Here is a 24,863-nt window from a genome sequence, read left to right on the forward strand (position 1 = left end):
TATAATAAGCTACAATTGTCCTGTTTCTCCTAAAGTTGGAAGGAATAGTAGAATTCATATAGAGAACATGCTGTTACTGTGGGATGTTCCTATCTGAAATAGAAGCAGGAAAATGTTTAGATAAACAAATCTCATGTGTCTTTGTCCTACTGAAACCAGGGATGAGGGCTATTGAAAGAAAGGGTTATAAAGATAGTAGAAATGAAGCTGGGAAATTGGTGAGGGAGGGAGATGAGAGGGTTTAATCATGGAGAGCAAATTTAGTATGTTTAACAGTAGCAACAAAATGAATGTCAACCCTCTATGGATTAGACTGTGCCATTCTGGCATAGCCCTGCACTGGGAGCAGTGTGGAGCTCCATGCCTGCCAGAGAAGCATAACAGAAACTGTCTCAGAGAAGCACAATGCCTCTAGGAGTTCCTCAGTACACAGAGCATCTGTGACGAACTGGGAATGTTCTTAATGTTTTCTCTGAATACTGTCTTGGTGCCTCAGTGTCCCCATGGCAGTTCTTAAGTATCTGGCAGAGCAAAGGGCGAGTGCACCTAAATGCCTGACACTTTGTCTCCTAGCAACTGATGGCCTGGGCCCCTCCTCTGCAAAGGTGCCAGCTGAAGGTGTTGGAGACAAAGAGATCAGGTGACCTCCTGGCCCAGGAAAGGAGCTGAGCAGAGAGGAGGGGCTGGAAGGGGTTGTTAGTCTGGAGCTGGCTGAGGACAGACGTGGGGGTCTGGCTCACTGCCCCCCAGAATGGACCCGGCCAAGGGGTCTGGTTTGCTGTATCTACAAGCTCTGTTTTAGACCCTGTTCCTGTCATCAAATAAACCTCTGTTTTACTGGCTGGCTGAGAGTCACGTCTGACTGCAAAGTGGGGGTGCAGGACTCTGTGGCTTCCCCAGGACCCTGCCTGGGTGGGCTTGCTGTGGGAAGCACACGGAGGGGCAGAGGATGCTGAATGCTCCAAGGAGAGACCCAGGAGGTGAAGATGTGTGAGCTTCTTGCCCTGAACAAGTCTGCTCCAAGGGAGAGGAGGCTCCCCAAAGTCCTGACTGGCTTTGTGGGGAGCTGTTCCAGAGCATCGCCCGGTGACTCTGTGACAGCATCACACAAACTATTATGCACCACTTTAAGGGCTACAGCATGTAGCTTCTCTATCAGGCCAGTCAGTTCCACTGGCCAGCCCAGATTCCCATTACTCTCCACTCTCTGGTCTCTTAAGGCAACCGAAGCTATGAGGAAAGGAATTAGGCAACAGTTCCTTCATTGATTTCAGTTTTAGGGTTGTCATTTACAATTAGCATTCTATTACCAGTAAAAATTATTGTATATACACTCTTCAGCATTTACTCATTTGCTGTATTGCTACCAGTTCCTGGCCATCTTCATGAGAATGGCCATACTGGGTCCATCTAGCCCAGTATCCTGCCAGGTACTTCAGAGGGAATGAACAGCAGAGGTAATCATCAAGTGATCCATCCCCTCTCATGCTGTCCTTCTACCATTCAACCCTTCAGTGGCCCAGCATCACTTTCCCGTGACCACTATGCTTTCTCTTTCTCTCATTCTTTCCCCTCAGATTGATTCTTACTTCTTACTCCAACAATCTCTTCATCTCAACCCTGATGCTTCTTCACCACAAAAGATCCCAAAACTTAAAGCTACATTTTTCATAATACAAATAAACTATTTTTTTTAAAATAGGAGAGACAAGGAACTAACAAGTCATCACCGTGGCTGTTTGCTTGGACATTAAGCCCTGTTACATGTTGAGACACTTCTTGGTTCTTTATCTTTATGGAGTGGAAACTATTTGAGCTGTCTGTGAAGTGTTTAGCACAAATAGACCCTATTCTGATTGGGGACTTTGTGAACAATTATAACATAGATAATTATATTAAAATATTATCCACCTTCCCTCATGGAATTATGAATGAACTAAGTGCTCCTTCAAATAAAGAGCAAATAACAATGATTAGTGTTAGGTATAGTGTAGACAGGTGTAGTGCCCTTGTCATCTCAAATTGTGTAGTGGTTCTCTGATAGGTGCTTATGAGAGTTTACCTAAGGCCACTAACATAAAGTAATCTACTCAAGGCTTAAACCCAGGCTTCCCAAGGTTAGAGTAGGTTTTGTTAGATTGTCAATTTCATGGACAGAACAACCCACTAAAAATAAAAAAATCTCTCTGCTTTGTTTAAATGTTTACCAGTCAGAGAAGATTTTGCCATCAAATCAGTTGAACCGCCATTAGCATTTATTTATATAGCACCATAAGTCTACAAGGAGATTTACAGGTCAATAAAAAGGCAGAAGACCAAGTTCTATCTTATGTGCACTGGTATAAATCAGTAGTTAGCCCACAAAAGTTAATGAAGTAACAAGGATATGAAACCTGTGTTAAGTGTGATCAGAATTAGGGCAACAGTCTCTGTCCAAAGGAACTCACAACATATTTTAATTGTGATTAAGTTGATTTTACTTATAAAAATGCCAGTTTACTTAACACAGAGGAATTGTAAAGTTGGTGGTTGTTTGGATTAGTGGAAAATTTGTCCTTTGCACTCATTCTCACACTACTATTATAACACATATTTTTCACTATATAAATTTTACTCTACCAGAGAAATGGTTTAGATGATACAGTAAATCATATACTGTATTAACACTCATTTAGTATCTTACCACATGCAAACACCCATTGATTTCCATAGGATTGCTCACTGTGAGAAGTGGCACCACTGGGTTTTTAATAAACAAACTCTGCTGACAGAAATAGAAATAGTTTTTACACAGAGAGAAGTATAGCCTAGTAGGCCATACATGGGGACTAAGAGTATTTGAGTCCTAACCCCCATTTTACTACTGATTTGGTGCGTGGTCATAAGCAAGTTCACTGACCTATCTGTGATTCAGTTTCCCCACCTATATACTACATATCCAGTGCACAGTACTCAAAATCATGTGAAAATCAATGTTTTTAAGCAAAGTACAACTGGTATTAATGTTTTTTAAAGACTGTGTTATTACTTATCTTCATACCCATAGCAATTTGTTTTCCATATCATCTCGTTACCCTATTTATTTCAAGTCTGCATATTACTTGATACAGTTGAGAAAATTAGTAGAATGTTATCATATAAAAGTTACACAGGGCATGCTATTGCAGATGCAAATCAAAAGGACAAACTTGGATGGTTATTAATTCCCCTTGGAATATTATTGGCTAAGTTCACATTGTGTTCAATAGCCTTCTTGGCTAGAAAAGTTTCGTATAATGTAACATTTTCTCCCCAAGACAAGCAAATTACAGAGTCTTTGTATCTGATCACCTTCAAACTGCTTAATGAGATCTCAAGTGTCTGTCATACTTGAATGCACATTTGTTGTCTGAAACATTCAAAAAGAATAAGCAATGGTTGCACTCCTATGGGTTTGAGAGCATCCTTGAACAGTACTTCTGACACTGGCCTAGAAGCAGATAGCTTTAGATGACTACCTGGAGGGAAAAATATATTCCTCTGTGGACTAGTTATTTTGGGTCTTGAGTCCTTCAATTCAGATGACTGCCTGAGAGTACTCTGCGCCTTAGTACAGTGAGGCAGAAACGGAAGAGTATTAGGCTAAATTCTGCTGCCATTTACCCTGGTGAAATCCTGAGCAACTCCATTAAATCTGCACCATTGTTTTCAATATATCCTTCAAAACTACAAGACTTGACCCCCTGCAGAGGAGAAGAGCTGGGCCCTATCTTGACTGATCAAAATAACGTATTGCAGTTTGTCTGTTGGGATGTGATCTTTTTTCCTTTCATAGTTGAAATATAAAATCTAAGAGCCAAAAGCTGTTCAACTGATATACAACCTGGTCTCTTGTAGTTTCCAGACCATGAGCTGCAGGGTGACACTCCACCCCTAAACTGGATGAAAATACGAGAACAGTAGAACCAAAAGGTACCACCACCATTTGAGGACAATGTATTTATGAATAAACTTTCTTCACTGAGTGAAGATGATACAGCAATATACAATGTAGGTATGCCTGTAGGTACTGCATTCTTAGCTTCACAAAAGGGGTGACAAGGATACAGGAAGGCCATCAGAACACATACTGTTATTTAAGATCTGACTATTCCTCCTAGACAATGACTGCCTTGACAATGACTTTTCTTAAGCTCTCAAGTTATCTTGCTGAAGGAAAGCAGAATTTACTTTAGAGTCTGTAATTTCTCCCAGAAAAGTTAACATTTATGTTGTTTATCCTGATATCTAATTTCCTGAATAGAGACCAAGTACGTGAAGGACATGGATTATTCTTTGAGGTAAACAAGCTCTGACGATACAGATGTCAAAATAAGGGCATACCAGGAACTCACTATGATAAAGATAAACTGTTTTCAATTCCAGACACTTTGGGTTGGATTTTAACCTTACAATCCAGCTCAAATAAAGGGCAGCATGTAGTTGAGCAGGAGCAGGGCACAAACCAGACTGAGACTCATATTCCTAATCAATCCCTGCTTTTCTCTTGCTTGGGGCAGGAGGTGGCCTGGGGTGGAGTAAACTGTGCCATTCCACTTTCCACTCCATTCCACTCTGCATCAGTTCAGCTGTACGTAGCCCCATCTACTCCCTGTCAAACTCTGCAGAAGTGGAAGTAGCAGCCTAGTGGCAAGGTGGGTAGCCTGAATAAGGGAGTAAGCAGCTTCTTACATCCCCCTTACTTTTCTGCATGGGCATGCACCCACAGAGGGCATGCACCTCACTCCTGAGGCTCTCCAGATAAGGAACACCTAACTAAAAGGGGCTTCTGCCCAGTTAGAACATAGGATACCTACTGTGAATCCTAAAGGTTGGGAGCACTGAACCAGTCCTAAAGGAGAGGATCATGCAGGCCCTAGAAGCACCATTCAGACCTTGATGCTTCTGATAACTCAGTGAGTACACCTCTCAAAATGCTCCTCATTTTAGTCCCAAAGTTACCTACATTTCAGAAAAATTTGGTGTCCTCTCACTTTTCATGTTGACATTTTTTTACATCAGAAGTAAAGAATCAAGAAATAGCACTAACAAAAGCATTATTTACACTACATGAATGAATCCTACAGCATTTTAGTTTACTGAGTGAATAATTGTGTTTCCCTCATTTTGGGTCTTTTTTTTTTTTTTTTAACCAAACTGCATCCTACATTTGGGCCTTGGCAGGTCAAGAGGCATTCTCTTTAATCCTGAAGGATCTAGTATTTTAAGATGACCCAGTTTTGGAGGATAAGGAAAGTAATGGCAGTAAAAACTTCCACTGCGTCAAGTCTTGTGTCCCTCTACTCTTCCTGCCTTGGATGCATCATTGGATTAACAGAAACTAGACACTTATCATGAGGAGAAGTGAACTCAGTCACTTTCTTGAGGTGCATGGGAGAAAGACAAAGTGGAGACCAAGTAAGATCTTTCTGTCTGCCACCGACTTGGAAAGTCATTACAGCTTTTTGGGTTCTGGACTAGGGTAGTTACTCTTTTTGGTTTGTATTATATAGGGGTGACCTATTTGTGCTTAATGGTTGTATGTATATTTGGGAACATATTTGGTTGCTCACAGTCTTTTCATTCCTGTACTTCTACATTTTTGATGTGGTAACAATTAAAACACCTTACATTTTATAAAAAAGATTAAGAGCTAATTCTTCTCCACAACTTTGCTTTTCTAAGAATCATTGTCACCACATTATCTAATAATTTCCTTAGTTAGAGAGTGAAATGGCATTATTAAATGATGGAAAAAATAATTCTAAAATATTCTCAAATGTAGAAAAGTAGAAACTAAGACTGGTTGTGATGGTAATTAAAATTTTTCAGAATGCTTAGATTGGTGGCTAGTATGCAAATACCACCTGAACAATTAATTGCTTCAAAATAGTTGCAGGATTTCTAAGACAATGTATAACTGAACAAATGCACAAATCTACAACTCCATTAAGAAAAAAGTTAAGTCTGGCGCTTTCACCTTAGTTTCAAGTGAACATTTGCCTAAACACTATGGAACACAAAAACGCTATGGCATCAAGAGAGCCAAGTCTGCAACTGCGGGGATGTCATAGGTCATAGTATTGATGAACTGGCAGAGTAGTGCCCTAGCAGTTGTACAGAACCTGCCTGTACTATGTTTGGCAACTGCCTGTGCTATTAGTCCACCACCTTCAAAAGCACCAATATAGTCACAGTTTCTTTAAAGGTCCACTTCATTCAGCTTCTACAAGCAAAAGGTTTTTCTTTTCCAAATACTACATTTGTTTTCCTCCTCAGAAAGTCTACTGAATGAAGTGGACCAAAGTACAGTCTGATTTATGTGGAAGTCAGAGACTACTCTTGGGATAAACTTAGGTTATAGTCACCATGAAGTTATTCTGATGCAATACAGTTGTGGGTCAGCCATAAGGTCCACCAGCTCACCTTATCCTTCTCACCAATGTGATGGCTACTAAGAAGGTGACTTTGATAGACATATAGTAAACTGAGCATGTTACTAGTGGTATTATCAAACAACTACAACCTATATTTGATGGCAACCCCATCCTGAAAGAAATTTTTCCTAACCCCTTCCTCCCTCCCCCCATTTCTGGCCTTCAAATAACCCCCCACCCTCTCCAAGCTCATCATCAGAAGCAAGATCCCCACAGACCAGGACAACAATCTGTAACTTCACTAATCCCCTCTTTGTCCTATGACTGCAGAGGTGTTAACAGGCCTCTCTACCTTGAATGGTCCCTTACAATATGTGCTAACTACTTCTGCTAAACAATCTGTTCCACCTTGCATTTTGCTAATATGCTGGGAGTTCCTTTCCCAGACCTGAAGAAGAGCTCTGTGTGGCTCAAAAGCTTGTCTCCCTCACCAACAGAAGTTGGTCCAACAACAGATATTACCTCACCCACCTTGTCTCTTTAATATCCTGCAACTGACACAGCTACAATTGCACTGCATAAAACCAATTAAGCAAAGTTTCCAAGATTACACATTTAATTTTCTAGATTTTACAGCATTCATGGCATTGTCTATTAACCACATGTAATTTCTTTTTACTTGTTTTTAAAATTGGAATGTATGGTGTACCACACTGTCCGTTTTTTCTGGCTGATTAGTATTGCATGAACCATCAAATGAAGATAATAAAATTTCCAGCACTGCTATCATTAGGCTTTATTAAAACGATGGTAATATTATGCATTCAAATAGTAATATAACAAAATAAATCCACAGCCATAAAATAATTTGCTGTCTTATGACTTCTCTGTCTACTGTACCTCTCTAACTTCTGTTTGTCCATGACACTCACTAAATCATAAAATCAAGAACATTTATCATGTACAGAATTAGCACAGCATAGGTGCATACTTTTATTTCCTCATGGGGATGCTCCACCCCTGCTCCACCTGAGGCCTCACCCCCCAGGGCCCTGCCCTCACTCCACCCCCCCCCCCACGAACCCAACTTTCGCTCTGCCCCTACCCCTCGAGGCCCTCGCTAACCTGCTGCTCTCCCTGAGCTGCCCAACACCTGATCGAGAGTGCTGCTAAACAGCTGTAGCTGGTGGATGCTCAGCATCTGCTATTTTTTTCCCTGGGTGCTCCAGCCCCACAGCACCCATGGAATCAGCGCCTATAAAGCACAGCCACAAAATTCAAATGCTTAATAACAAAATTCAAATGCTTGATTTTAATTTATACACAAAACCAGAATGAGGTACTTACACTGCAGATAAGGAGCTATCTTTCTTTGGTTTCTTTTTTTCGCGGGCGTCGCTAAAATCCAGAGCTGCCTTGTCCATTCCTAGTAACTCACTGATTCTGTCCCGGCCATAGAACTCCCCGTATTTATCCATAACCTAAAGATTAGAGGAATGTTTAACACAATCAGTTGGGTGGGAGCATGGTAATGTTTTCATTACTCTGATTATTCTTTTACATCTTATTAAATAAGACATAATTGTTTCCATCTTAAAATAAGTTACTGGAAATATGCTTAATATATCTGGTTAATAAACCTCGTTAACAGGACTAACAGTTGAAAGAGAATTTCAGCTAACACCCAAAAACATTATTATAACTATTCTTACATATATTCTGCCCCTTTCACAAAATATCTGCAAACATTAAAATAGCTGGACATGAACAATTACGGGATGTAACCAGTCCCCTATCACTTCCAAATACTTTATTATTCACTCTTATCCCACAAGATTTACTTATTTTTAACCTTTGCAAAAATATACCCAAAGGAAAAAATTACAGATTACAGGCACATAATTGAATAAGAAATAGTATTGTATAGTCTCCTAATAATTTGTGGTTTAGACCTCGGTGGATATTTTTTGTACATTTTGAGGCCTTTTTTGGGGGGGTGGAGGTGAGTATATGCATAAAAACAGTTCTGCATTATTGTGACTCAGGCAGTACCCTGAGGAGCAGAAAAAGCATGTAAAACAAAGAACCCTTCCTTAAAACACCATATTTTGCCTCTAAGACACTCACGTCTGTTCAGAATATTTCTCTGCCCCAGCATACTAAACCAGGCATTCTCCAGTCTGATTGAAAACATAATCCTTTCTTTTTGCCCTCAGCTTTCCATTGGCTACTTTTTTAATACATTTTCATTTATGAGCCCCTGATTAGCCTTCCTAGACAACTTAAGTGCAGACTTCCGCTATCTATCTATTTATCTCCCAACAACCCCTTCAAATATACAAATGGTATCTTCCTCAGCAAGGCTAACAAAACATAATTTTTTAGCCAAGATAATAATTATTACAAGCCAAAAAGTGAGAAATATTTTAAAAGTCAATTTCTGATAAATTTTCAATAAAAAACATTACTTCTCTGAAATCAGTGGAGTCACACTGGCATGAAGCCTGTGTGACAGGCAGGAAACTGACCCAATGACTTTAAAAGTGCTTTTTTGATCTGTATCAAACTCCTTAGAAAGATTTTTTTCCTCTGATGATATTGTGATCTATAAAATTGTCAGGAAGGTCAGGTTTTTTTTGGTGGAAACTGGAGAAGTGGCTGACAATAATATTTATAAGAAACTAGCATCAATGTTCATATTTAAGCAGCTTTCACAACTCCTTAACGTTATCTGTCTGTTGAGGGATAATCTTCTATAAATAGGTAGATATGTATATATACAAAAAAATATGGTTATGTGTATGTAATAGACACAGATACAAAATTTCCCATGCATCTTACATTTCTGATTTTTATTTAAAAAGGCAAATAGACTCAAACTTATAGACTAAGGTCATAAGGGACCATCATGAGCTCTAAATTATGTAGAACAAATTTTCAAAATTAATTGCCCAATTTGTATGCAAAAAATGTGTAACTATATGCACAAAGCGGGTGAGGAATTTAAAATAGTGTAGAATGGTAGACACTGGAATCTACAGTACAAAAGCATATATATATATATATATATATATAAATATAAAATATATATATATATATATTAGAGAAATGTACCATCTTCTATTACTCCAAAAATCAGCACAAAATTCCAATAAACTTAAAAAACTGAAAAAAATAATAAAGCCTATTGAAAAACAATATATAGCATTACCTTTCTTTTAACAAACTTATCCCAATAGTTGTTAGGAAATGATCTGAAAAATATAAAGATACTTTGGAGGATTATCAGTGGACCAAGTAGTATATATAAAAAAACAAGAACGAGAAAACGCAAATACATTGGTCTGGTCTTGCAATCCACAGACAGACAATTCCTGTTGAAGGCAGTGAAGTTCTCCTATGTATGGGATCCAGAAACATTGTTGGAAAGTGATGTAGAATTCCTATATCTGCAGGATTAACTAAATGAAATACAGACCGTACCTAGCTGGAAATTAAAATGTTGCTGTAGGGGACCCCGGAAGATATTGTTACGGTCTAGCTAGGGCCTGCGCTTTCTCAAGGAGAGGTTATTAGCGGACATAAGTTGCTAGCAGCTGCTGCTTCTAACTGGTTAGAACTGCCCTGTGTGGGAAGCCCCGGTGTTTTGGGGAACTGCAGAAAATCCCTGGCCCGAGGCCAGGGGAGGCGGCCATTGCCGTTGGAAAGTCCCCCATTGCATATGTAGAGGCTGCTTTGCATGATATTAGCATGATGCTATAATTGCTGTGGGCTGGGGCTTGCGCGTTGGACTTCGTACCTGATCGAGCTGTTCAGGCGTTGGACTCCCCAAGCCAGTGGCAGCAACGCGTGGAGTCCCCGTTGCGGGTGTGTCACTTAACCTTCATTAAAGCCAATTAACTCACCTGTGTGTGTGGGCCTCGTCCTTGCAGAGCATCCAGGCACGTAACAGTTGCCATAAAAATGATGGTGATATTCACCCTGTCTAATGTGCAGAGTTTATAAGGCTTGATCTTTCCCCATCAACATCCACATTAAGCCATTAGAAAACACTGTGATATGCTATGGGCTTACTTATCATTATTATTCGTATCTATTATTTGTAATACCATAGCACCTCAGTCACTGTACAAACACTAAACAAAAAAACAGCTTTGCAGATGTTTATGGGGACAGGAGGAGTTTCTCTTAAGCATGAGGAGCAGCATGGGAGAAAGGACAAAGGTGCTTGTTTCAAAATGTAACAAGTGGGAAGTAGAATGGGAACTGACATTCCAGTATTGAATGACATAACAAGAATGTAAGGGATCGATGGTAAAGAGTCTTAAAAGTAAGGACCAGCAGCTTCTCTTTGATGTGACAGAGAAGGGGGAGAGCCAGTAGAGGGATTCAAAGAGAAGGATGACAAGGCCAACGCAAAAACACAAGAGAATGATCCTTGCCAAATCATTCTGAATGGATACAGGCGGGGAAAGATTACATTTGTCAAGTCCAGAGAATAGTCTGTTGCAATTACTGAGATGTGAGATGAGAGCTTGGACAAGAGTTTCAGTTCTGTAAATGGATAAGAAAAGTCATATCTTACATATGTGATGCAGAAAGAATCAACAAGATGTAGACATCCTGGATGTGAGGACCTATAGAGAGGTCCAAATCAAAGATTGCGCCCAGGTTATGGGCTGGGGTGACAGGCAAGGTGGGGATGAGGTCCATGGCTAGACATCCACTAAGATATCTTGAAAGAAACCGGTGCATAGAGAGCAGAGGAGGAGGGGAGGGTTTGAGGAGACTAAGGTAGCAAAAAGGTGGCTGGGATTGTGGACATGTAGTTCAATTAAGCTGGAGAAGTAGAGTTGTTTAGCCAGGAAGATGGCAGAACTGAGAGGAGGGAATGAATTTGTAGTGGAGGAAGTAAGTATGGTCACAAGATTTCTGGTAGTGATGCTCTGTGGGAACAGGAGTGAAGGACATTCTTCATATGTAAATGAAATACAGCTAACTAAATGCATCTGCCTCATCTGGAACAGAAATTTGTCACCACAAATATCATGGATCACTTCTAATTCAGGATACAAGTCAGAGGAGGAATTCACTTTGTAAATCTAGCAGAAATCATAACTGTCCCCTCAATCTAGGGCCTCAGCACATCATCTTGTCAATCAGTGAACAATCTTTGATTAATATTCAATTCAGTTCTATCTATGTATACATGCATTTAGAGGGTCAATCATTGTAGTATCTAGGTGACAAATACAAGAATTTAAGCTTCAGCAATCGCTGTACAGGACTGCATGCGCACCTAACCTGCTGATGGTGCTGTATGCCATGTGATGTCTTTTCTTTTGGGTGGAAATCTATTGGGAGTGGAGAGTACTTTGGTTCATGATAAAGTAAGGTTAAGTGATGGGACTGCACTACTCTGTAGAAAGTTCCACAGTTAGACTTTTTCTCTGAAAATGACTTGTCTCTAGATCATATTAGCTGTGTTTTGGATATCAATGTACCCGTTGATCACAATATTTGTTGAATGGGAGAGGGAGAGGTGATCCATTAGGCAGTTGATCTCTCTCCCACAAGATACTTTAAAGATGAGAACTAAGAAAAGCAACTACAAGAAAATAAAACAATATATATCAAATGGGAAAAGGGTAAATTGACAGCAATGAATATAAATTAGAAGCTAGCAATTGTAGAAAATTGATAAGGGAAGGAAAAAGACGCAAAGAGAAATCAATGACCATCAGATGCTGGGAATGGGTGATAGGGGATGGATCACTTGACGATTACCTGTTCTGTTCATTCCCTCTGGGGAATCTGGCACTGGCCACAGTTGGAAGACAGGATACTGGGGTAGATGGCCCTTTGGTCTGACTGTTCTTATGTTCAGAGCAAGAAAAATAAGAAGTTTAAGTATATTAAGAACAAAAATGAGCCTAACAATGATACTGATCCATTGCTCTATGGAAACGGTTGAATTGGCAATAATATTATTTAAAAAGTAAGAAGTGTTGAATAAATTTTCTGATTTGTGTTTGGGAAAAAGCCAGACTATGTATTCAGACCATAAGAAGATGATGACATACTTTCCAGTCCATTGGTAACACAGGAGGATATTACACAGCAACTACTAATGTGAGACATTTTTAAGTCAGCAGAACAAGATAGCTTGCATCCAATAGCTTTAGAAGAACTGGCAGAAGAGCTCTCTGGACTGTAATGGTTATTTTCAATGAGTCTTCATACACTGAGGAAGTTCCAAAGGATTGTAGGAAAGCTAATGTTGTGCCAATATTTAAAAAGGATAAGCAGGTAATTATAGGCCTGGCAATCTGACATCAATCCCAGGCAAGATAATGGAATGACTGATACGGGACTCGATTAATAAAGAATTAAAAGAGAGTTATAGAATCAATGCCAGTCCAACATGGAACTGGTTCTTGACTCTGTGCTATTTAACATTTTTATCAGTGACCTGGAAGAAAACAAAATTATCACTGAGAAAGTCTGAAAATGACAAAGGATTGGGAGAGTCATAAATAATGAAGACATTCGGGCTCAGGCTGGAGCCCAGGCACTGAAACCCCATAAAAGGGGGAAGGGTCTCAGAGCCCAGGCTCCAGCCCAAGCTCAAATGTCTACATTGCAATTTTATAGCCCCCGGAGTCTGAGCCCCGTAAGCTTAAGTCAGCTGACACAGGCCAGAGACAGCCATGCCACAGATCTTTCACTGCATATCTTATAAGCACTTACACGGGGAATAGAAATTTGATAATAGAGGACTCTTCAATCTAGCAGACAAGCATATAAAAAGATCTTATAGCTGGATGCCGAAGCTAGGCAAATTCAGAATCAAAATAAAGCACAGATTTTTAACAACAAGGTTCATTAACCTTTGGAACGAACTATGAGGGTTGTGGTGGATCCTTCACCACTGCAAATTTTAAGTCATGATTAAACAGAAATAAATTCAGTGAAGTCTTTGGCCTGAGTTATGCAGGAGGTCAAACTAGATGATCACAATGATCACTTCTGGCCTCACAATTTATTAATAAGAACTTGAACTGGCCCTGATATTCAATGGGGAAACCAGTATATTAGGAGGAGCACTAGCATGACATGTTCTCAGTTACTCTTATGCTTATGAGACAGACAGCTGTATTTTGGACTAATTGCCATGGCAATGCAGCTTCCAACAGCTCTAGGAAACAGGTAGTGCAGCACTGTAACCTTGAATTAGCAAAGGGGGTGATCTCTGTGATCAGTTTAACCAGGAGTGGGCTGGTATAAAAACAAGTTCCCAGGCTCTTTATTAATTTGGATACCATGATGTAAAATTAGGTTAAGTGTGCCTTAATATCTGAGCATCTCTGTCACAGTACTTGGACTAGTATTCTCAACTGAAGGGGCTGTCAGCTATGAGCCTCTGCTAGATCTTTGAAATAATTTCATCTACTCACTACCACTGTCTTCCTCATCCACTTGGATGACTAGTTGCAGACAAGGACAGAAACACTTTTCTACCTATCAGAAGCAAGACGACTGTCAGTTATTGATCTATGTCTGTAGTACTTCCCTGCTGGATTACTGTAATGAGTTCTATAGAGCAGAATTATAGAATCATAGGACTGGAAGGGACCTTGAGAGATGATCTAGTCCAGTCCCCTGCACTCAAGGCAGGGCTAAATATTCTTTTCAAATGTTTGTCCTCTAAGTGAGATAGACACACAGGAATATATTACTGTACTTCAAGTCCCTGTGTGCTGCTGCATATGGGTCCCATTGCATTTTAAGTATTTGATTCTCATTTTCAGAGCCCTTAAAGAAATCAGGGGCACAACCACCTCAAGAATTGCCCTTTCTTTGCTAAGACTTTCCCCTAAATAGAAGTAGCAATAAACTAACAGGTAAGTTCTCTCTTTCTCTCTGAAAAAAATTAACACAACAAACCCACAAAGGAACAGAGAAGAGAGTCCTATTTGGATGACAAAGGGAATTTTAATTCTTCCATTGATGGCTATGTTTCATGATGATTAGCACACTACAAATAGATACATCGCTGTATCTAACCTTCTGTTTACCACCATTCACCTTTCTATTTTCATATCCCTCAATTCCTTTTTCCTGTTACCTTCTCTTTCCCCCCATGTCATCCTCTTTCTGAACCCTTTTTAAATGTATTTTTCCCTTTACTCACCTTTTCTCTTCACTCTTCCCTGCTTTTATATATTTTACCCTTTTCTTGCATCTTACTACCACTTCCTTTCTTTTATTTTCTTTCATTCTTCACCTGCAGACTATTGAACACTGTTTGTAACCTAACAAGAGCCAGAAACTACTCTCCAGTTCTGGAGAGAGGCAGGCCACACCAGAGGAAGCTCTGTAGTTTTTTAATAATGTCTGAACAATTTTATTATTAGATATCTGAGTTTTCCAGATACTGCATAAGTCTTCAATTGTTATTATTATTCAGTTGAACAATGCAAATAAAGTTGCTGTTATAACCATTTAATTATCTTTTTAAAAAACATAACGAGAAAATCAAGTATTCTGAGAAACTAACATCTGTTTCTATTTCTCACTCTTTTTACTCTGCACCACAGTACATTGCAATCTGAAGGCAGACTTTAGTTAGCTTCACTGTGTGTGTCAAATTTAAGGGTTTTTCCCCAACCTGAAGAAGCTTTATTTTGTGTGCATGTTTTTGCCCAATATTTTTCTACAGTTTTATGTCATAGTACAGTGTTAGCACAACTGTGATAAACTGGGAAATAACTTCTGTTTCATGAATATGGTACATACCTCTGTGTCTGTGTTTATGATGAGTTACTTGTTACAGAATTAGCTAAAAGAGGTTGTTAAAGCAACCAGGTGGGAAAGATAAAACTATGATAGAGAGCCCTCAGAATAGCCAGTTTTATAGCTGTGAAGAGGTGACTCCTCAGCCCCTGATGACATAGCTGTTTTGCCAAGATTAAGAAGAGAGAGGTAAAAAAACCACCACTTAGCCACCAAGGCCTAGACAAGGGTGGGAGGTTAATGAGTGGCCCTGGAAGTGTGAGGAGCCCTGACAGGCTAGTAGGAGAATACAGGGAGACAAAGAAAGCCTGCTGTGAGCAGGACAGTCAGTTTTCTCCCAGAAAGAGTGGGGGATTAGCTGGAATGAAGGGAGTTTACAAAAATCTGGCAAGGAAAGACTGATGTGTAATACCCATGCCATTTATTGTTTCTACACTTTGCTCTGTATGCTTTGTGCCTTTGGGGGAATGAATAAACAATATTTTGTGTGAAAGGCATTGTTTCTGAGTTGCTTTGGTCAACATGACTAATCAGATGCCAAATTGAGTTGGGTGTCAACACAATTAGGATTGATGTCCAGAGACCCAGCCCCAGAGTGGATGTGGTTCTTCCCAGAATGAGGTGCAGGAACCTGGGCTTGTCACCTGAGGGGCACACTCAAGGCAGTCTAAAAGGTTCCAAAGTCCAGTTCACCCAGTATCTGTGGCAGTTGCATTTGTAATGTAATATTTACCAACGTCAACTTTATTGTGCCTTGTTTTTTTTGCAAGACAAAAGTTATTTCAGATTCAGGCCCTCAGAGCACAGACTAATAATTATGATATACAATAATTCATACAGATGCTTACAGTCTATTGGATTATTTTGCTGGAAGCCTAATCCCCATTGCCATGGTCCACTTCTGAGAAACTTGAGAGCTAGCTATATACAATGTGTGTATTCCAGAAAATTCGGCACACAGCTATAAAAACTAAAGTAAAAACACCCACTGTGTGTTGATGACGAGTCTGTCCCACTGCCCTTTAATATCATCTTCTGAAGGCTGTTCTGTAATGTACAGCCCATCAAATTCCAATTTCCTTGCAACTTCCTTTTCACGCTTAAAAATAACCAGTGGAACCTGCAGTAGAAAAATAAACACATTAAAAATTATTTCAAAATCAGTGACAGTTCTGGGAGCTGCTATCTTTTAAGAACAGCTAGCTGCTTATAAAAATTGAGTGCATAGACTGAATGAAGCTAAACTAACAATCAGAAGGAAAAAATTGCATACTACACATAACCTACAGTAGTCTTTCAAGCAGTCAAGTATTTGACTAATGCCAGGAACCTGGGTATTGTGACAAAGTTCCTCCTCTGCCTTGATGAGTCCTGCGCTTATTGATGGGTTTGCTTGCCTCATAGATTCACCCTGTGGGTCAAGAAACAGCCCAGAGACCTTCTCCTCTGGTAGAACCCACAGTCCAGGTCAATTCCTCCTGTGTTTGATCAGGAGTTGGGAGGAACCCAGGCCCATCCTCCACTCTGGGTTCCAGCCCAGGGCCCTGTGGACTGCAACTGTCTAGAGTGCCTCCTGGCAGAGTTGCATGACAGCTACAACTCCCTGGGCTACTTCCCCATGGTCTTCTCCCAATACCTTCTTTGTCCTCACCACCGGACCTTCCTCCTGATGTCTCATAAACTTGTACGTCTCAGTCCTCCCACAGCATGCCTATCACTCTCAACTTCTTGCATGCCTCTTGCTCCCAGTTCCTCTCACACACTTCCTCTCCCCTGGCTCCCCCTTGGCCTGACTGGAGTGAGACCTTTTATAGCATCAGAGGGGCCTTAATTAGAGTCAGGTGCTTAACAGCCTCACCTGACTCTTAGCAGGTTAATTGGAGTCAAGTGTTCTCATTAGCCTGGAGCAGCCCCTGCTCTGATCACTCAGAGAACAGAAAACTGCTTATCCAGTGGCCAATATATCTCCCTTCTACTACTCTGCTGTTCCCAGTTGGCCTGGGTCTACCACAGTATGTATAGATGAATGAGGCTCAGATCCTTCAGTGCCATACAATGACTTTGCATTGCACTGTTTCAATACTGAGCCATTAATCCAAGAAGGCTCAGACAAATGCAAGGGGGATCCTACAGTGGCACAGAGCCAATATAAGGGTTTGTAGACCACACATCTTCCCTGCTGTCAGCATAGCAGGGTGAAAAGGGGCATGGCTAAAAAGTGAGCAGCTCATTGGGCATGCTCCTATGTCAGGCTCATCTGGGGTTGCATTACGGCACCTGGGGCTGTTAAAGATTGGCATGAGTTAAAGTCATCCTGAGGCTGCTCTTAAAACACAGCAGGGGAAACAGCTGCACTGGGATGAGAGTAATGCAAAAGACATTGTTAAACTACTTTTGCACACCACCTCCTTGAGTTATGCTCAGTGCACTTTGCCTGTCCCTGAGGATCTGGGCTGCAAGGCTCTGGAGACTTTCCCTAGGACAGAACTCTTTGTAATGAGCTGGGTGACTGACATTCAAGAGAAGTGCCTCCCATTGGGGCTGGATGCGGCTGGCAGATCTTTAAGATCCATTTGAATGGACTTTCCTTCGAAAACTGCTACTGACAGAAAAGTACATTCTGGTTGCACTAAAGCGTTAATTACATACAGAGGCTGTTTTATTGGACTTTTATTTTGAAAAGCGATTCTGTTAGGCTCCCAGCATTATTTCTGACTTTCCTCAAATTCACCTTTTATTTATCCACTCCACATCAATGAGTCTGCACCTAAACCACAGCCTACAGCTGGACAGAATTACATTGGAACAATAACAATTAAAACGATATTACTTGATAATAGGGTGGATATTACACTTGATATAATAACTGTAGTTCAAATATTATTTTAAGACAGCTTCATAAAAAGTGTTTAGTGGATTTTACTCATTCCCATTTTAACAGCAATTTACAGACACAAATCTTGCACACAAATAAAAAGGAATACAGTTGAAATGGATTTTTTTTAAAGCAATGTGTGTCTACAGTGGGCACAGGCCGAGACTAGAACTGTCCCTTTTAAGGACAAAGTCTTCCATTCAGGGCATCAGGAACTGTGGGAAATCATGATGTCAAACAGTTACTTCAATAGTTTTTTAATTCATGTCTACCAAGAGGATAAATGTAAAAAGTTATTTTTTGAGAGACATTCCATAAAACTCGCACAGAAAAAAGAAAGCCATATCTCAAAAGCCAGGACCTGGAGATGGTACTGTAAATGCCACCTGACACCCAATCATGGAAAATGTGTTTCACTATTTAGTGGTGTTGTGCAAGTATTTAAAGTGCAGAAGGAAACCAGCCACTTGGTAACCATTTGCCTTCACTTGGAAAGCAGATCCTGTCTCTGTGGCAAATAAAAGGTAATTGATTAAAGATAGATGAAAAAATAACTAGAAGCCAAATAATTTCCTATTGCTTAAAAACCTGTGCAAAGAGAAATGCTATTCATGTGCCTCCTTTGAGAAAGCTGCTGATATGTTGCATTCCACTTCTGATAAAACAAGACTGACAGAGGTATAAAAGGGACAATAGGAAGGCCTTGTCAGAACATCACCCACGGGAGATCAGTCAGAAACTCTAGTCCAACTACCACACACTCTTGGCAATATACACGTCTTGTGCAGCACAGCCAGCTGACGTGCAATGCTGCCATTGTAATCTATCCTTCTCTGATCACATGTATCCCCCTCTACTTGTATTTGAAAGCCACAGGTGGCACCTCAGCCAAAACAGGGCTACATTAATGAACATGGCAAATGACCACGTGTTGAGTCTATGAGGACATGCCAAATGGAGGGATTCCATCTCCCTCACATGACAGGCCTCACTTTCTGAATTCTTGTGAGGTTCATCACATGCATAACTTATATACAGGGGCAGCCAGCAACACAGTGGCTCTTCATGCAGGTCCCCACCCTGTTTGTGCAAATGTTCTGTGATTTTGCTCCCTTGCACATCACTCAAAGGAAAGGAGCAAAGGGGTCTAGAAAAACAAACTGTTAAATTTCTCGACCTCTTACTTTCAAACAGTAATATCCAATGATGCAGAAAAAGGAGATGACTGTGTGTAGGATGGCCAAAATCCGCAGTGTGGGTTCCATATAGCCACTGCTTTCTTCAAGGACATAGTGTACAGTGATGATCCGATGGGAGCCGCTTTCGAGGCTGTTTAAGTTGGAGTCTTCCTCAGCATTTACCACAAGAATTTCCTTCTCTTCTATCACAGCAGAGGTGGACACCTGTTCAAATCACTCACAGTTAATGGTAAAACTATTTAATTTGACAAGAGTTTTGCATTTCTACAGGCTATGTACTATAAATCACAAGAGACAAAAAAGGGTGATGTAAATGAGGGGGAAGGGAACCCTTTTTTTGTGAAGAAATCTCCACTAGAAATACCTCGCAGAGATCCCTCTACTTTATTCCACTGAGATGACTGGTTTTGCCATTCCCTCACTATAGAAAAGCTACCATGAACTTGACAGGCACTGGGGATCCATCGGAGGCCATGGCCATAGAGTCATAGACTTTAAGGTCAGAAGGGACCATTATAATCATCTAGTCTGACCTCCTGCACAACGCAGGCCACAGAATCTCACCCACCCACTCCTGTAATAAACCCCTAAGCGATGTCTAAACTGCTGAGTTCTCAAAACATGGTTTAAAGACTTCAAGGTGCAATCCTCCAGCAAGTGACCCGCGCCCCATTCTGCAGAGGAAGGCAAAAAATCCCCAGGGACTCTGCCAATTTGCCCTGGAGGAAAATTCCTTCCTGACCCCATATATGGTGATCAGCTAAGCGCATGTGGGCAAGATTCATGAGCCAGACATCCAGGAAAGAATTCTCTGTAGTAGCTCAGATCCCACCCCATCTAACATCCCATCACAGGCCATTGGGTATATTTACCGCTAATAGTCAAAGATCAATTAATTGCCAAAATTATGCTATCCCATCATACCATCCTCTCCATAAACTTATCAAGCTTAGTCTTGAAGTCAGATATGTCTTTTGCTCCCATTGCTTCCCTTGGAAGGCTGTTCCAGAACTTCACTCCTCTGATGGTTAGAAACCTTCATCTAATTTCTAAACTTTTTGATGGCCAGTTTATATCCATTTGTTCTTGTGTCCATGTTGGTATTGAGCTTAAATAATTCCTCTCCCTCCCTGGTATTTATCGCTCCGATATACTTATAGAGAGCAATCTTATCTTCTTTTGGCCAAGCTCTTTGAGTCTCCTTTCATAAGACAGGTTTTCCATTCCTCGGATGATCCTAGTAGCCCTTCTCAGTACCTGTTTCAGTTTGAAGTCATCATTCTTAAACATGTGAGACCAGAATTACACACACTATTCCAGATGAGATCTCACCAGTGCCTTGTATAATTGTCCTAACACCTCCTTATCTCTACTGGAAATACCTCGCCTGATGCATCCCAAGACTGCAATAGCTTTTTTCACGGACACATCACATTGGCGGCTCATAGTCATCCTGTGGTGGAGGCCTTGTAACACACACTGCAGCACTGACCAACCCTGCTCTGAATCCCTGACAGCACAGCTCTGCCAGGGATTCGCCTAAGTACAGAAGCTTCCAGGGACGGGAGAGAGGCATCAGTGGAAAAGCGAATATAGCTTGGAGCAGCATTAACTATCTTCTGCAGGATCGATTTATGCGCTCCATCCACAGATTACACTCGCTTTGTTTGTGCAGTCTCTAACTATGCAGACCAACTGGGGCAGTGTCTAATGTGGGGGAGGAGAGGGGCTGTGCTCTGAGATGGTCTTCTGCAATGAGGAAGGTAAAGACCCCCCCAGTGTGCAGGCCCAGCAGGCTCTAATTAGCATTGTGCCTTATTGAATTTGACTATTTAAATGGTTAACCCTTTCCTGCCATGACTGTGTGTAGAGAGGTGAAGCATATAGATTTTTGGTATGTGTGGCATGTTTTACATAAGATTCTCTAATTTTTTAGAATTGTACTGATGGAAAAAACACTAATAGAAATTTTAATAGAGGTATAACTTTAGCAAGATAAGCACTCAATACATTTGAAATATTAAGCAGACCCTTAATCCACTAGATTATTCAGTCTTCGGCTACTTTTAATTGGAAGTTAGTGTGTTAACTTTGGCTACGCAGTCTCCCATGTTTTTCAAATTCATGCAATTATGCAATAAGGGTTGATAAGTAATAATACAACAAGTTTACCTTATAGAAGAGCAGGATGAAATTGATGGCGAAAGCAACAAACAAAGCCAACATCCTCATGTTATAAAAATTGCGAGCAAAATAGTTCTGAAAATAAAAATAAAAAATACAGTTTATCTATACATTATTTTATATATTGATTTAGTCAATTTTGATGAACTCATAAAAATTACTTCTAAGAATCTTATGTTATAAAAAATATTCAAAGTATCCAAATCTAGAAAGCTTGTAGAGTTTTACTGTTAAGAACACCTCATCCCACAATCTCCTCCAAAAATTGCCTACATGTTTACCGAAGTTTTCAGTTAGAATGGGAGAATCATAAAATGAAGATGGATTTGGAACCAAATCTTAGACCTTGTGAAGAGTCAAAAGCTTGGATAACTCAGTCTTGAAATTATTTTTCATGTTGTTAGGCCACTGTACTTTCAAGTTCCAACTGCAACACGATTGAAAGTGGAAATATGGGAAATCCCATGGAAATACTGTTCCTCTAAGGTCTGTAGCCAGATGTGGTTTGAACAGTTCACGTAAGTTTCAGACGTGCAGCTAAACTTGTATCCTAACTAAATCTTTTGGATCTTTCTCATAGCTAATTTTTAAAACATTCACAGCTGCTGCTCTTATCTCTCTCTGCATACACACACACACACACACACACACACACACAAACTACAATAAAAAATACTAAAGTTGCAAAGTGATTCACTCAGAAAGTCAGGGAAAGTTGAAGATAAGGCTGTATGCATAATGGTAACTCTCCACCCTCTTTTGTGACTGCATTACAATTTACAAGCTGGCATAAATTGGGAGGGAGACAAATTGTATTATTTGAGAAACATGTTCCTTTAATTAGTCTTATTTTCCATAGATTATGGGCTTTCAAGACAGTTTCTAAAAAAGTAAATATTTCATGCAAAATGTATGACATCTCTTTTACGCAGATTTATATCTAGATATGAAATTTTACACTAAGTATTGGGTTTTCTAAAATTCTTTAAATTGGTTTGTCACATGCCATTTCTCTCTTTCCCTCAGTAAAGGTAAAATTCTGCGGACCCATATGCTGCTCTGAAGGGTCTCACATACAAGGGAAACTATTTATCATTGCTCTAGGGGCTAAAAAGCAAAGAAGCAGTGAAAGGTGATCCTGCAGACTCTTGAACACTATGGCCTTCGCGGTAGCTCTTTTTACAGGAATGTGTGTGGTGGAGTTGTCATGCAGGTGCAGAGACAATGGGTTAGAGAGTTGCTTGGATCCACTGGAGAGAGCAGAGGAGCCCTGACTTGTGGTGGTTGTCATGGAGAGGCTCTGTAGCCACTACCACAAGTTTGAGACCAAGATTCCATTCTTCAGCCTTGTGTCTTTCAGATATTGAGCAAAGCCTCTGAATGGTGCCTCAGCCTGAGAGACAAATGTAATTTACCTGTGAGAGAGCTTCTGAACGAACCAAATTTTGCTCTCAGTTCTGAGATCTCTCCACTCTAATTTTCCCCTTCATAGATTCCAAGGTCAGAAGAGACCAGTGTGATCATCTAAGTCCAGGGGTCGGCAACCTTTCAGAAGTGGTGTGCCGAGTTTTCATTTATTCACTCTAATTTAAGTTCTCACGTGCCGGTAATACATTTTAACGTTTTTAGAAGGTCTCTTTCTATAAGTCTATAATATATAACTAAACTATTGTTGTATGTAAAGTAAATAAGGTTTTTTTAAATGTTTAAGAAGCTTCACTTAAAATTAAAATAAAATGCAGAGCCCCCTGGACCGGTGGCCAGGACCCGGGCAGTGTGAGTGCCACTGAAAATCAGCTTGCGTGCCGCCTTCGGCACGCGTTTCATAGGTTGCCTACCCCTGATCTAGTCTGACCTGTTGGATAACATCAGCCACAGAACTTCCCCAAAATAATTCCTTTTGAATGTCAGCATATCTTTTAAAAAAAAAACTTCATCTTGATTTAGAAATTGCCAGTGATGGAGAGCCATCGCGATCCTTGGTAAACTGTTCCAATGGTTAATTACCCCCACAGCAGGCTCGGGCTGCTTACTAATAGGATTTCACAGCCGCAATGCAGCTATGAACATTCGTGGCAAATTATTTAAGAATGCATATAATTCTTCCACCCCTTTACAAATACAAAATACATGTGCATCCATTCCAGCCACAAACTCCCACATTTGCATTCACAAATTGGGTAACTGCATGTACAAGTACCAACTTGTGAAAAAAAACAAACAAGCATGGTTTTGTGGTTATGAAGCGTGTACATGCTTATTTGAAGGCAAACATTACATGCAGCTTTGAAGAAGGCCCTTAATGGGTTTTTTTATGATAATTTTGCCTAGCACATTGGTATTTTCACTGTCATGTTGTTTTTATGTCTTTTTGTGGGGTGGGTTAAGGGCAGAGAATGAGTGGTGCTACAGCTTTCTCAGATGCACAGACACTTTCTGCCGGCCTTTGTAACAAGTTCCTGGCTAACATGAAAGTACTGAGTCCAGTGTAGATAACATTGTAGATAAAATCTTACAAGAACTTTCTGCTGGTATGCTATGATTTTCTTCCAGAAGGCTGATTCCTGGACTTCTGGTTCTCCATATCTGTGTGCATGAAGCTGTCTCAGCTTCTGTTTCCCTTTGTCTTCTTTGGCTTTTTCTTCCTTTTCTCCATCCTCTCCCCTGAGAAAACAAATGAACCCATAATTTGTGCTGAGTCACTGAAGATAAACTAAAGATCTACTGTAAAATTTTTTCCCACCCAGATGTTTGCAGTCAGGAGTTGGCATCAGCACGTTGCATGACACACACTTGACAAAATTACCATATTTAGTGACGGACATTGGAGGTAGGGGGGATTATGTCATTCAATGTTTAGAAAAATTAGCATGGATTTCAAAATTTTTACTATGGACACATTGCTGACCCCCGTTTACAGTCCCATCACATTAATGGGAAAATCCTGTTCCCTCATGAAGTCACAATAGCCATGATTAATGCAGGGAAGAGACGTGAAATGAAGAGGAATTCTCCCTCTCAGGCCACAAAGAAATGGCAAAAATGTTCTGTGGGTGATACTGCAGCCACTGCATTGCAGTAGCCTCTCTTAAATGAGGATATTTGACTGGTTAATCCAGGTAATTATGGATCCACCTGCTCCATCCTTCCTATTCCCAAGCCCCACTCCATATTTGTGTAGTTAGTACCAACAGAACTAAGCTCTGTAATGTACTTCAGGTAGCTCTCCTCCAGCCTCATGACTACACCATATCTGCTGTGATGAGGGCTTCAGGATGCAGAGAAAGCAGCAGGATTTGGCCATAACAGAAAATAGTTGACTTAAAACTTAAAATACATTTATGTTTTGAAACAGAATAACTGAAAAATCATTTCCTCCTCTATTTATAAACCAAGTCTTGAGTTCAGGATTCT

General features: G+C 40.3%; 1 protein-coding gene and 1 long non-coding RNA gene across 7 annotated transcripts in view; one reads left to right on the forward strand and one right to left on the reverse strand.

The window, feature by feature from the left end:
* The window catches only part of RYR2 (ryanodine receptor 2), a 727,531-nt gene that overhangs the window by 31,557 nt on the left and 671,111 nt on the right, over window positions 1–24,863 (reverse strand). For all 6 annotated transcript variants that reach the window (XM_050950348.1, XM_050950346.1, XM_050950344.1 and 3 more), the window contains 6 exons: window positions 23,966–24,113; window positions 21,438–21,524; window positions 19,251–19,469; window positions 16,181–16,311; window positions 9,607–9,649; window positions 7,743–7,876 (listed from right to left, as the gene is read on the reverse strand). In XM_050950348.1, coding sequence (XP_050806305.1) covers window positions 7,743–7,876; window positions 9,607–9,649; window positions 16,181–16,311; window positions 19,251–19,469; window positions 21,438–21,524; window positions 23,966–24,113 — 762 coding nt within the window. The remainder of the gene's footprint in view (window positions 1–7,742; window positions 7,877–9,606; window positions 9,650–16,180; window positions 16,312–19,250; window positions 19,470–21,437; window positions 21,525–23,965; window positions 24,114–24,863) is intronic.
* Window positions 1–24,863, forward strand: part of LOC127049568 (uncharacterized) — an 838,950-nt gene that overhangs the window by 20,515 nt on the left and 793,572 nt on the right. The window lies entirely within an intron of this gene.

The sequence above is a fragment of the Gopherus flavomarginatus genome, chromosome 4, assembly GCF_025201925.1.
Source record: "Gopherus flavomarginatus isolate rGopFla2 chromosome 4, rGopFla2.mat.asm, whole genome shotgun sequence".
In the NCBI taxonomy this organism is placed as follows: domain Eukaryota; kingdom Metazoa; phylum Chordata; order Testudines; family Testudinidae; genus Gopherus; species Gopherus flavomarginatus.